We start from the raw sequence: 15,077 nt of genomic DNA on the forward strand, positions 1-15,077 counted from the left end.
GCAGAAGAGATGTAAGAAAATTTGCTATGCAACCTACAGGCTATTCTACTAATGCTTACCAGTTTATGTTCCAACAGTTGAAGAAATGCTGAGACCAGTATGTTAACAGTGGGGAAGCTACTTTGAAGTGATAAATCTGAAGTTTAGAAATGTTTTGTTCTAAAATATTTTTAGATTCATTTATATAGTTAATATGGGTTTTTACACTCCTCATAAAAAAATTATGAATATTATTATGTAAAGCACAAAAGTTTGGAATATTGTTGTGTTAGGCGATAGGTTTTGATTGATTGGTGTTTTAAGTCTAGATGGTGCACAGTAAAGCTAATCGGGAATATAACAATATTCCAAACTTTTTGTGAGGAGTGTATTAAATTTATTCCTGTGTGTAGACAAGTCCATTTTCCCCTTGCCACCTTTTGCTGCTAGGATTTTGCATATGTTGATGATATTTTGGAATCTCAGAAATGTTGGATGGGGGAAAAAAACAACTGAATTTTAAGTTTATTTCGCAGTCCCTAATAATATTCATGTATTAAATTTACAGGTCCTCTAGATGATGGTAGATTTTTGCCGGTGCAAGTGCAATCCATCCATCGGAATAAAGCTCCTTGCAGAGTCGTGAGGGCCAGCCAGAGTGCATCGCTGGGGCTAAATCAGCAAGTAGCTGGACTTCGGAAAGGAATGATGCTGCTCTCTCCAGATGCCAAGCATTCTGCTTCATTCTTTTTCCAGGTATGTCTTCCATTGTAAGAAAAAATTAATTAAAATAGTGTTTTACCTTGTCTATTTCATACATAAATCTTCCAAATTTTACACTTTCAATATGCAACCAGTTATGGGGTGTTGTGTGGTCAGCATGACAAACTCCCATTTGTTGTAGGTTTCTTTGACCAGATTATGCTACCCATCGTAGCTTCCCAATTTCGTGGTGTGTGGCCGGCCACCAGTCCCATACACAGGCTGAAATCTCAGGGGAAAAGTTGTTATGCTTGCCACCAGGAGACTTGAACCAACGCACGTCTTGCAGCCTCAGCCCAAAGCCTTACAGCTTAGACTGCACTGTCACAGAACAGGACTAATTGTAGTAAATTAAAGATCCAAATTTCAGTACAAAGCAAGACTGGAATTTGGATTCAGATTCCAATACATATAGTGGAACCATGATTTTACATTCTTGGATTTTACATTTTTCTGCATTATACATTCAATGCTGATGGTCCCAACATTGGAAATGATTATAAAATTTTTCTCGATTTTACATTTTTTTGAGCTTGGTCCCTTAAAAAACGTAAAATTGAGGTTTCACTGTACAATGACGTTTCCCTCTTATTATGACATATCAAATCTCAAATCTGTTTGCAACATTTTCCACTTGTTACGCAGTATTTTACATAAGTTAAAAACCTTTATTTACCCTTCCTTCACAGAATATTTATCTGTAATACACGTAGAAAACCTGGATAAAATTGTATCTGGTTATTAGATATTTTTTTATCCAGAGTTTAGAATCTGGATAATCCAGGCTGCTCAACCTGTTATATGTGTAGAAGAGCACTCTTGTATACACTTGTTGACTACAGAACAAGCAATAATGCTCTAGTGTTGTAAAAGTGTCGGAAAAGGAAGGATTGAGCAAGCCAGAAGGCTTCGTTGATTACATTTATGCAATAAGAAACATCTAGTCTCTGATGTGTGAGTACAGCATGGCAGTATGGCAGAAAAACAGGAAATATAGTCATATAAAAAGAAGGGGCCCATAGTTTTTATTTCTTTAAAAATTTTATCTCAACCTGGCATGGTTGGCCCTATAGGCCATGAGGAGTGAACCCCAAGTAATGTACAGCATTCACTTCCAGAATGAACAGTAAACAATATTTTATCCCTTTTAGCAGTTTTTTTCACTAAAAGTTCTGCACAATACATAATTTATTTTTCTGGTCGTAACACGATGAATTCTTTTGCCGAGAAAGAGAAATCGAAGAGCAATTGTGAATCAGCCATGTGGGTACAGTTTCTCAGTTGAACCCACACAGTGAAAGTATCGGGTGATGTCACAACACATGCAACCTGATGATGCTGAACTGTTAATCTCCAAAAAGCGAACATGCACACTATCCTTGCAGCTTTGTCCCTATCAGTGTTGCTCCGAGTTCAAGTTTGAAACCAATATGTGACATATTCTTATCTTATCTTTGTATTGCTTTTGTGTCAAACTTCTTTGAATAGATACAAGATTGTGGCGGAGATGGATGAGTAGCAATGAATAAATGCTCGAATTTGAGACAATTAATTAAAATAAAAGAAATACATTAGCAAAATAACTCGTGCATGTATTCAGAGTTTTAAAGTAAAATAATGACATGGTGTTGCTGTCTACTCTGGTAAGAAATTACCACTAGAAATGGACACAATTAACATAAAGATCCCATCACATGAAAGGAAATAGAGACAAAGCTGGTCAGCCAACCACAAATTTGTACATTTTTGTTGCATTTCAATCGAGGGGTCTTTGGTTCGATTTCTAGTGTGCACATGTCATTGGTTGTTATTCCTCTGATTAGTTATTAATTTACTGTATTTCAGTGGATACTACATAATCGTTGCACCCTGTTTTTTCAGTCAGTTTATAACCTTTCATTGCGTAATAATCCCATTGGCACATCAGATAACGAAACAAATGATAGTGGTGCAGAATCTTCGGATACAGAATTAAATTTTGTAGTCGGTACTTCGAAACGCTGTAGTAACTTTTCTTACTTACTTACTTATTCTGATCCTCTTCTATCGATTGGTGTCGAGGTTTTGTAGAGAGCTCACCATCTGTCACGATCTTCTGCCAACTTCCTTCCTTCACTCCACGAGATGTTCCTCCTGCTCAGGATATCCTTCATTCCCTCATTCCATGTCCTACGTGGTCTTCCTTTCGGTCTCTTTGCACCCAGTCCTCCCATTCTTGCTTCCCATACCTGTTTAGGTATTCGATGTTCAGGCATTCTGCTGAGGTGTCCAGACCATCTGAGTTGTGCTTGCTCCACATCCTGATATATTGGTTTTGTGTTTAATGTTATTCTGATTGTTTGATTTCTGATTTTGTCCCTTCTGGTCTTTCCCACTGTTCTCCTCAAATATTTCATTTCTACTGTTTGTAAGTTTTGTTTTTGTTTTTCATTAATTATCCAGGATTCACTTCCATATATCAATGTTGGTACATAAGTTGATTTGTACACAATCATTTTTGTTGTTTGGCTTATTTCCTTTTCCCCTAAAAATCCTTTATTATGGCATAATATAATCTGTTTGTATTCTTTATTCGAGTGTTTAATTCTTCATCTATTTTTCCATTACTATTGATTGTAACACCTAGATACCTAAAACTTTGTACTTGTTTTAGCTCTGAATCTTCAAGGCTTATTATGCAGGGTTTTTCTATTCTCCCTATCCTTAACACAGTTGTTTTATCTTTGTTTATTTTCATATTTTTCTTTGACATATTACCATTTATTATTTCTAAATTTCTTTGTAGGTTTGCTTGTGAATTTGCAAACAATACAATATCATCTGCATATAAAAGTTCAGATACAGTTACAGTTTTCAGTTTCCAATTTCCTACTTTGAATTTTCTCATCTTTGGTTTTATTTCTTTCAGAACATCATCCATCAGAATGATAAACAAGTGTGAGGATAAAATATCACCTTGTCTTACTCCTGTTGATGTTTTGAATTCCTCTGATCTGATATTGCCAGTTCTGACATAGCATCTATTTGTTCTGTAGAAACTTTGTATTGCTTCTACTAATTGTTTGTTTACATTGTTTTTCTTTAGGTTTCCGTAGGTCTTGCCATGGCACCCTATTGAAAGCCTTTTCCAAATCTATAAAGCTTAGGTATAATTCTCTATTGTATTCTATAACTTTCTCTATTATTTGCCTTATTGTAAATATGTGATCTTGGACACCTCTACCTGGTCTGAATCCACTTTGTGTCTCCTCTAATTTATCCTCGATTTCTTGTCTTAGTCTAGTTTCCAAAATTCTTGAATAGACTTTGCCAGGCACACTGAGTAGTGAAATACCTCTGTGATTTCCGCATTCCCTGTTATCTCCTTTCTTATATATTGGTATTAGTATTGATATTTCCCAATCCTTCACTATCTTCTTTTCCTTCCATGCCACATTTATTATTCTGAGCAACAGATCTTCTCCTTCCTTTCCCATATACTTGATCATTTCTGGTGCAATGCCATCATGACCAGCTGCCTTTCCTAGTTTCATTCTACTAATAGCTTTCTTTAACTCTTCCCATGTAATTACTTCTTGTTCTACATCTAGCATATCTGGTTCTTCAGGCCTTCTCTCCTCCTCCTCTTCATTTGGTACGTTTCTTTCGTTTTCACTTAATTTTTGGAAATAGTTTTTCCATCTTTTCATTATTTCTTCAGAATTTGTTAATAATTTCTTATTTTCATCATATATACATTTTAAAGGGCAATCTTTTTGTTTCCTCATGTTCTTCAAAACTTTGTAAAAAAGTTTTTGATTTTCCTTACGATTTTGCTCCATATTTCTTCCAAATTGCTCCCACATTTCTTTCTTTGCCTCTTGAACCACTTTCTTCACTTTATCCCTCTGCTTTCTATATTCTTCAAATGCCTCCAGAGTACCCGCTGACAGGTATTTCTTCCATTTTTCTTTCTTATCTTTTACCTTTGGCTTCTATTTCTGGATTCCACCAATTTGTTATATTTTTCTTGCTTCCAACTCTAGATGTTCCACATACTTGTTCAGCTGCAAATATTATTGCCCCTGTCCATTTACTCCAGAGTTTTTCTAAGTTCTCTTCTCTTTCTTCTACTTGCTCATCGCTAGTTCTTCTTTCACTTTCTTTCTAAATTCTCCTTGAACATTTTTCTCTTTCAACTTGTATACCTTTATCTTCTCTCTTATGTTGTAATTTATCGTTTTCTTCCTTCTATTCATCCTTGATGTCTTACTTTTAACCCCTATGGTCATATCTAATATGAGAAGTTTATGATCAGTGTTTACTTCTGGCCCTCTTTTAACTCTTGCATCTCTTATGAACTTTTTCATATCTCTCCGCACAATGATGTAATCTATTATAGATTTTTCATTTCTACTTGGTTCTTCTCTAGTATATTTGTGTATGTCTTTATGTATATACATAGTGTTGGTGATAATCAGATCATTTATTATGCAGAGTTCCAATAGTCTCTCTCCATTGTTATTTACAACTTCTTCTCCATACTTTCCTATTACTTTTCCCCATCGATCAGTTTTATTTCCCACTCTGGCATTCATATCTCCTAGGATAAAAACTTCTTTATCTATGTCTTCAATAGTTCTTTGTAGTATTTCATAAAACTGATCTTTGTTGTTTGAAGTTTCATTCTCGTTAGGGGCATATACAATCACTAGAGTTAATTCTTTCTGCTCTAAAATGTCTACTGTCATTATTCTCTCATTTATAAATTTCCATCCCTTGACATTTTCCTTTCTATCTTTATGTACCATACATGCCACTCCTGATCTTGCTCTTTCTTGTTTTGGTACTCCACTGTAGAATAGAAGAAAGTTTTCATGAAGTTCTTCAATTCCATTACCTTTCTTCTTTGTTTGTGTAGCTGCAAGGTATTTCACTTTTGTTTCCTTTATCTCTCTTACATTCCATGTTCCAACATTCACTGAGCCATATCCTCGCCAATTCGTCGTCGTCGTGATCTGTCCAGCTTGCTCTCTTGTTCTTCTTTTAATCATTGTAGGTTCAAATGTGCAGGGGATTGGCCTACATCATTTTAGCCCAGTGGAGGGGCTGCCTCCTTTCTGCCTCTGGGCTTGCAGTGAGCATAGCTTAGCTGTTCTTAGCTGTTCTGCTCTACGTTTTACGGGTAGAGTTAAAATCTCTCACTCCAACCCCCAACCTGGGGGACCAGGATTTTCTTTCTGGGTTTACTCCCTTAGCCTTTGAAGTTCCCCTTCTCCACAAGGCAGTGGTTTCCCTCCTCTCCCAAGAGGGTGGGTTGCCTCTTCCGCCATCTCTGCCGTTCCGAAGGTCTCCTTCTCCACCACAGATGTCGTTGAGGTCTTCACCGTAACCCTGGCAAGGGGCCCTTACAAGGTGCTACCATCCGGAGCCAGATGGACCAAGGTTTTTTATAGAGGTATTACTCCTCTAGATTCCTCCGCCTCCTCAGCCGTTGAGATGACCATCAATCTTCTTCTGCCTTTGGTGCCGTTGACCGTTAGGTTGCTTCTTAGTCTGGCTCTTTACCCGCTAGCCTGCCTGGCATGGGAGACCCTGCCAGTGACTATGCTACCGCCGGTATAGCCTAGGGGATCATCAGAGCGCGCAAGCCCCACCACCAACTACAAGGTCCTGCAACCACTAGGTGGGGGTAGTAACTTTTCACAAGTGTAATATTTCGATTAGAATGCACAAATTATAACAATTGAAGGGGTCGGGTGTAAAACATGGTAAGTGACATTTTGGTCATTTCCGAGTTCATTAAGAAAAAGTTGCTAGAAGCTATACTGTAGATAGATTGTTTTTGTGTTGTGTTTATCAATTACAGAAGGCTTCGCTGAGTCCAATGCAAACTGTATGACATGTCAATTTCACTCGAAAATTGAAGGATAGCACATTTTACTTTGTAACTCAAAAAATTACCAAAATGTCACTTACCATGTTTTACACCCGAGCCCTTCAATTAATGTGTTAACTTTCTTTTCAGACCTGAAAAATATTCGCTAAACTGTCACAAACAAATGATGTGTGTTGACATGGACTATTCATGTATGTTCACGAGTGTTCTGTGCATCCTCGCTTTGCACCAAAGACAGTTTACCTAGTGATAAATGATTTTTAAAATACTGGTAATACCAACACATTTTTTTCTTTAAATAAAGCTTCAAATAATAGTCGCACCCCAATATTTTACAACAAAATTTGGCATAAATTCTGCGATGAAATATGGTAATTGTAGGTATAGTTTACAGTTGATATGTTACACACTATAATATGGTGGTATGAAAGGATTTAAGTCTGTGATTTATCGACACATCCCAAACACCCTCTTAACTGTTTCTCCTTTTTTTTCTATCAGACAACCCCCAAATTTTTCATAAAGGCACGGTTTATTGTCGATTCAGTACAAAATTAATTCTATAATGCTACAAAGCATTATACTCCTAGACGAAAAAATTGTGGCCAAACTTTGAAGCTGTCCCCCCCCCCCCCTCCTCCTCTCCCACTTTTTGGCAGAGAAAGTCCGTTTGCAGAAACTGAATATGTTCCATGTGACTTCAGTGAATCCCCAGGAAAGCCATGCATGAGCCGTGTCTGTTCTCAACACACACAGTTCTGCTTCTTAGTGGTCTTGATGATGCATGGTGTAGGCTGAAAACTAGCACCACATGGCACTCCACAAGTGCACATGAGTTGCCCAACCATGGGATTTTCTTTTTTTGCCTAAGAAATTGAAGATATTGCTAAACACAAGTTGTTTTTAGTGGGTAAAGAGAACAGACAAACAGACAGAACTTTACAAATTTGTAATATAATGTTATGTAGAAATGCACTTTTGCACTTGTAGTAATGATTTCTTAAATTTCCTGTAACTTTTAATTGTGAAAATTTCATATCTACAATTTTTTCCATATTAGTACCATGCCAGTTAATTTTTGTCATTCATATCGTAAAGCCTTGAATTTTTTTGCAAAATTTGCATTGAAAACCTGAAATTCTACTTGATTTTTATCTCAATCTTACAATAACCTCTATTCATCATGAGTGTACTTTTTGCAGGCCACAGTCTCTGCAACAAATATTTACCCAGGCTTTCAGACAACAGTGTACATTGGTAACATTAGGCAGACCGCAACAATCAGGGGCGTTCTGTCAACTACTGGTATGCACAGCGATGAGACCGCATCAGTCCTTTTCCAGTTTATGAAACACCCCGAGTATGTGAAGGTAGGCATGAGACTTCTCTTCCGAGAAGGACGAACGAAAGGAATAGGAAAGATAACGCAAGTATTTCCTATGGATCAGTATGGAAATTAATAATTTATTTTCATGCACAAATAACACTGCATAATCATGACATACCTTTCACATTGTATTACTAAGTTCACGTGCTAACCAGAATGAATTTACTAACATTTTTGTCATTTTAATATAAGTGGAGAAATTAGAGTTACGAAGTACATTGGATTGAATGAGTTTTAATCTATAAAGTGTAATTTTTACAAAGATCGAAGTATTTACCTTTACTTACCTCTTTGTATGTGGTCAAGAGAGCAGTATTTTTTATTGTTATTACAGTAGATTTTTAGTATGCAACGTCTGTTTATTTTTAATACATGTAACATGTTTTGCCTTGCAGTTACTGAGTACAAGTGTTATTGCCAGTAGCATCTAGTGCAAAAATAATAGAGGAAGCACATATTGAAATACATTATTTTGCTGGTATCTTGTTCACTGTTACAAATTCAAATTCAAGATGATGTTCCCATCATAATAGGTGCTATTTTAATCAAGATACTGTGAATGTGAGTAGATTATTTTATTGAAATAGTGGAATTTTATATTTTTCAACTTTTAAATACTTAAAGTTCATAAATGAAGATCTCTTTTAGCTAGTGAAGAGGATTTTATTTATTACTTGTGTAGAATGAAGATTTTTCTATTTTAGTTGATACAAGTTGGTCAATTTTAAGTTCATTTATACCTATCGTTGCATACTATATGTTGAGTATGAATAAACTTTACATGTTTTAATCACATTGGAGTGAATTGTAATTTGTACATTTGTGCAATATTTTATACGTAGCATGTGCAACAGTGGTTGACACTCGTATTAATATGTAAGTGGATAGGATGTGGTACAGTTTGGGCTGTGAGAGTAAAGTGAATTCTGTACAGATTTGTTTGCTAATGAGATTTATATTGTTTAAGAAGATGCGGAAATTACGATCCTGTTGTAAATCAGTAGTTTACTGTTCTTGGTCAGGCTGATGAAATCTGGATATTTTATTTGTTTTATCCAGCATTTAATTATCCCAGATAATCTGAGTAACCAGGTCATGAAGATTATTTGGATTCACACAATAATTGAAATCCAAATTTATTGATAAACCCTAGTTCTTATATAAAAATACTTTGACATTAGATAACACATATATGATTTGTATGTACTTGAGTTCAACTGCTTGATTTCAACATTTAACTATTGCCATGTATATTTGGATAACACCCTTTTCATGAAGTGTTTGTAACTTTCAAATCTGATTGTAACTGATTTTATGTTTTTGTTCACTAAAACACCAGATAGTGTTAATAGAAACCTATTTGGCAGGTTACTGTGTTGGATTAGGTTTTCCTGTGCCATGTATGTACATTAAAAAATAAATTTAAAGTATGAAAGAATGCTACATCCCATCTGATCTGTGGTAGTAAAATTTTCACTTTTATGTCGTGTGAACATTAACATAAACTGAGTAGTTTTTCATACATTTGTATTCATGTTCCTTGTAAGTGTGACGTGATATCACAGTTTTCATTTCTGGTGCCCAGGTGTTGAAAAATGTATTATTATTCGTATATCAGAAACCAAGATGATGGATATTTGATGAAGACGTTTTCTCTGGATATCAGCCAGGCGATTTCTGGATAGGCTTCCGAGCTTTCGAGAGCTAATGTCACTCTCATTTTCAGGGATTGACCTAACGTAACCAGGGATTGAAGATCCCTGAAGATGAGTGTGACATTAGCTCTCGAAAGCTCGGAAGCCTATCGGGAAATCACCTGACTGATATCCAGACTAAACTTCTTCGTAATTTGCCACTAAGAAAGCTTCAAGAATTACATGATGGATATTTATTTGTTATTCATTCCAATATCTGATTATTCATCATCTGGATATTCATCTGTGTGTCATGCGGATTTCTTTGCCATTTAAAATAAACTATTACCATCATCTTTTCTCTCATACATGTTGTCGAGATATCCTTCATTAATAAAGTTAAAAAAATTAACATAATATTGTCTAAAGCACAAAGTTGTTTACATTTTTACGCCCTATTATAGAAGTGACTGACTGGTTTGCATGTATTGTGATTCTTTGGGTACACTTTAATGAAGGAAATCCTAATATTCAGACCTAAATCTACATAGGTATTAGTATAACTGGTGAAAACTATTTGCTGTTTTTGAAAACGTGTGTGTACTACATTCTTTGCAATGCATTTTCTGCACATCTCACGACTTAACCACTGAACTCCACTTTGCCCAAATCTATCAAAAAAATGTGTATATATAATATTTGAACACTTTTTTAAAATCTAATTTGAAATGCACATGCTGTAGAACAAGAGACCTATAAAAGTTTATTGTAGATCATATATTGTGTCCATTGCATTGTCAAAAAATTAAATGGTTTTACTTGTGTAATAAAGTATAGATTTCCTGAGTTTTAATTTTTTTTAAAAGAATGAAAAGTAAATATATATTTAGTCACATTTCTCTAATTTATGGATTTTAGTTTTTAAAATGAGCATAAAAATATATTTAATGTGTATAGTTGCCTTATATAGCTCTACTACCCATTGCTTCAATGGCATAAACTGAGTGTAAAAAAATGTCTTCGTGCATTGTGCTGCAGGAAGTTTTCATTGTACCTTGAGACCTCTATGAGGTTGTTACTTTTATTGTTGTACATATTAGTAATGATTATTAAAATGCTATGTATTTGACCAAGTGTTCTGATGAAAAGATCTCTCAATGTATATTTCAATTTGAATAGTTAATAATAATAACAGTGAGAAATATGACATTGCATTTCATTTTAGTAACCATAATATTTTTCTATATTCATGTTTAGATACGAGTGACCTTACTATCTGCCCAGATGTCATCTCTTTTAAGTTAAATACCAATTTCATAGGTGGATGGTGCAGTAGCCATTGAAATAATTGAAAACAAAATTTAGTAGAATCATTAATAACATAAATATGCATGCATGTGTGTATATGGAAACATAGAGGGGTCACTACTATTTGCTCTTACTATTTCTACTTAGTATTTTATTCTTTTCTATCCACGTAATTTAACTTTTAGAGGATGAGCTGCTTAATTTAGACCACCTGTGTATTGTGCTTCAAACAGGCAGTCAATACGAGGCGTATTAGTAAAGTAAGTACCGTTTGCAAATATCGCCGCTGTAGCGATGCCAGTGGCGACCGTGTGAGTTCTCGCTGACGTCCTTCATCCATTAGTTAGCCACAGGCACGTGTGGGAGCAGGCCATTCTTTTTCTTCGTAGTTTTCCGAGGGTTTGTAGTTTACTGAGGGTTTGAAATGTTCAAGAAAATCAATCGGCCCGCCGACTGTGAAGTCCGGTTTGTGATTTGTTTTCTCAATGCAAGAATGGTTGAATTCTTGCCTAGAGGACAGACCACCAACAAAGATGCCTGCTGTGGCACATTAATCCGGCTGTGTCGTGCAATTCAAAACAAACGACGCGGAATGCTTAGCAAGGCATTGTGTTGCTTCACGACAATGCTCGTCCTCATACGGCCCAACAAACTCAAAATTTTATCACGTTATTTGACTGGGAACAATATGTTCATCCACCAACAGCCCTGACTTGGCACCATGTGACTACCATCTCTTTCTTCATCTGAAGAAGAAGTTTCTTGCTGGTCAGCGTTTCGACAAGGATGGCAACATCGAAGCAGCAGTGCATGGATGGCTTTCGTCGAAGACGGGAACATTCTATGATGATGGGATACAAAAACTAGTGCCACGCTACGACAAATGCTTGAACAATGGTGGAAACTACATAGAAAAGTAGTTTAAGGTCTGTAGAATGCAATGCAAATAAAAAAGGTACGAAACTATTTAACTTTATTTTTTACACCCTTTCGGTACTTACTTTCCGAATATGCCTCGTATATTGACCACCAACATGTGGCTGCAATTAACACATAATTTCTTCAAAATGATGCATGACATTTAATTATTTTGGTCATTTGTATACCAGGTGGCGCAAAAGTCAGTTTACCCATACACAAATTCAAGTTTATACACAAAATTCAAGTATACATACAAAATACAAGTAGATACACAAAATTCCAGTTTCAATGGTTTTATTCAAAGTGTCCTCCATTGTTTGCAACGATCAACAACAAAATTGCAAATACGATGGAGTAAACTTGTATCATTGTTGATGACATGAAACAAATTGATAATTGATTCTTTCAGTGCATCCAAATCTGCTGGTGATGCAGAGTATACCATATCCTTAACAATTTCCCACAAAGCAAAATCACATGGCGTCAAATCACAAGAACGTGCAGGCCAATCACTGGTATTATGGGATCCTATACACTTCAAATGTGTCATCTAACAACAAACAACCACACTACAACAAGCCAGAGACTCAACTGTCGACAAAAGAATAACGAGTGCACTGTTGCCAGTGTCACACAACCATGTTGCCAACCGTATACCTAAAAAAATTACTTAGTACAAGAAGCACACACACACACTATCAATGTGCTTTTTGGGTAAAGTGACTTTTGCACCACCCTGTACATAGGAGGGTATGACATACTCAAATCACATAACAATATATTTACTGTTACTTTTTTTAACCAATGTATTTTTTAACTATATTGATTTTTCCCCCTCCAAAAATTATGTTATGTAACTTATGAATGGGTATTACTCTTCAATCACTGATTTTTGCTCATACGTGTACTTTGACATGTAATAATGAAAACAGAAAACTTGTTTGCAACATGTGGCAATTATGGATCCAGTGAGAGAGAGACACACAATTTTCAAAATTAGTCTAAAAATGTTGCATTCTTTTCCCCAAAACTAGGGGATGAGAGTGGACTTTTGCCATGCTTCCCTGCAATATTTGGTCCATCTACAGGGCCAATGCTAGTTGCGATTTTTCCAGAAATATTTTCCATGTGATGGCAATGCTGCTTTCCTTAGGCATTGTTATTTTTTCTACCCAAGAAGTATCTGCCTATTTTCAACACAACTTTGCATGGCTGTAGAAATATACCAGTGCTACATACTACACTTTGGTCTATGCCACGGCATTCCGAATATGATTTGTTATGTAAAATTTCTTTCTTCTTCTCCTTTACTTTAACTTTCATTATCATAATGAAGTAAAGACTAAAATTGGTAAATGCTGTAAGTGCCACAATAATTCAAACACCGTTTCCCACATTAAACTGTGAAATGTGCCATGCTTTATAATGTGGTAAACTTGAAATGTGGCTGGTAGCCCTCTTAAGTAGTTCAAAGGGCTTGTAAAGAGGTCACTAGTGTGAACGTTCTTACGGGCTGATGTGCTGAACGATGCAATTTCCCAACACTGTTGCTTTTGGCACTTAAAACGTTTATCACTTTTAGTCCTCAAGTCTTAACCACGACAGGATGGTAGGAAGATGATGAATGGAATGTGACAAAAATGTGAACGGAAGCATCCACACGACATGACTACAAACTGCACACACTAAAATAGGCACTTACCATTCAGTGCATTAACATTGCTGACTGGGATGACAGGATGCACGCTGTTGAGAAAACGACCCAGCCAGAGTGACAAGTGACATGTACAGTCACGGACTCCCGGCTTGTAACGATTCCATTGAAAGTCAATATATTCATTACAAGCTGGCAGTGTCTGTGACTACAACTTACCTTGAACTCCTGACCAAATTTGAAGTACCGAACCCAGTGCACGATTCATAGGCGGAGGAGAGTGCTATGAAAACCCAATTACTTTAGTTGGAGTTTTTTAGTTTAGTTCTCTATTAGCATGCATTGTTAATTGGACGTTATCCATTGTGTAGTGCTCTTATTATACATTTTCTCTAGCTGTTACTGTTATGTACCCAATGGGACCAACTCATGTAAACAGTTTGCCAAAGTGGAAGAGAGATGGCAGCACACGGTGTGCAAGATTGAAGATTAACATGAGATATGCGAATGACAGTGTAAATAAGCGCAAAGTAATTTGGAAAGGTGAACAACAATAGAATCCATTATATGAGGATGAAGATATAAAAACAATAAATTAATGTAAATACTTAATAAATTAAATTGGTGCTCATATGTAAATATGAGGGGCAGTCAAAAGAAAACCGAACACCCACCATAAAACACATTCCTTGCAAAAGTTTGCAACACTGTTGTTATGTATTGATACTGCCATCTGTATGGTAGGAGAAATGCATAGTGAAAATGCACAGGTCCACACAGTTGCTTCGTCATTGCTCAGGAGGTGAGCGTAGTGAAAAGTGTGTTTGTCCAGCATTGGAAATTGAGGCAAGCAAAGAAGAGCAGAGAGGTGTGCTTCGTTTCTTGGTGGCTGAGGGCGCTGGAACGCGCAAAATTCATCGTCGCATGTCTGCAGTGTATGGCGAACACTGCATGTCCCTGACAAGTGTGCATGCCATTATCAAAGATCACCTGCAGTTCCAAAAAATTTACGTGCAGTGGGTTCCGCATCAACTGACGGAAGGACAAAAGATTGACAGAATGACTGCATGTCTGAGTCATTTGCAGCGGTACCATGAGGAAGAGTATGCTTTTCTGTCACACGTATCGTCACGGGACGAAACGTGGTGCCACCATTTCGAGCCCGAGAGCAAACGGCAAAGCCAACAATGGGAACACGTCGATTCTCTCCCGCCAAAGAAATCCAAGGCTGTCCATACAAGTTCCGGTAAGGTCATGCTGAGCTGCTTCTTTGACTGCAAGGGACCTCTGCTTGTCGACTTCTCGGAGCGTGGAGCCATAATCAATGCGTAGTGCTATGCAGACATGTTGCAGAAACTGCGACATGCCATAAAGTCAAAACGCCCTGGAATGCTGTCGGATGGAATCATTCTTTTGCATAATAACGCCCGTCCCCATACTGCCAATCTGGTAAGCTTCAGACATTTGGCTGGGAAATGCTTGAACATCCTCTGTACAGCCCCAATATTTCCCCTTGTGACTTCCACATTTTTGGTGACCTGAAGAAAGACATTC

At 36.6% G+C, this 15,077-nt stretch overlaps 1 protein-coding gene across 5 annotated transcripts in view; it reads left to right on the plus strand.

Annotated features, from left to right (window-relative positions):
• Positions 1–10,839, plus strand: part of LOC145998695 (GTP-binding protein 2) — a 68,993-nt gene extending 58,154 nt beyond the window's left edge. For all 5 annotated transcript variants that reach the window (XM_083135193.1, XM_083135175.1, XM_083135208.1 and 2 more), the window contains exons 7-8: positions 548–735; positions 7,822–10,839. In XM_083135193.1, coding sequence (XP_082991319.1) covers positions 548–735; positions 7,822–8,079 — 446 coding nt within the window. In that variant the 3' untranslated portion in view covers positions 8,080–10,839. The remainder of the gene's footprint in view (positions 1–547; positions 736–7,821) is intronic.
• The last annotated feature ends 4,238 nt before the right edge of the window (positions 10,840–15,077 follow it).

Source organism: Lepisma saccharinum, chromosome 1, assembly GCF_977018435.1.
Source record: "Lepisma saccharinum chromosome 1, izLepSacc3.1, whole genome shotgun sequence".
NCBI lineage: Eukaryota > Metazoa > Arthropoda > Insecta > Zygentoma > Lepismatidae > Lepisma > Lepisma saccharinum.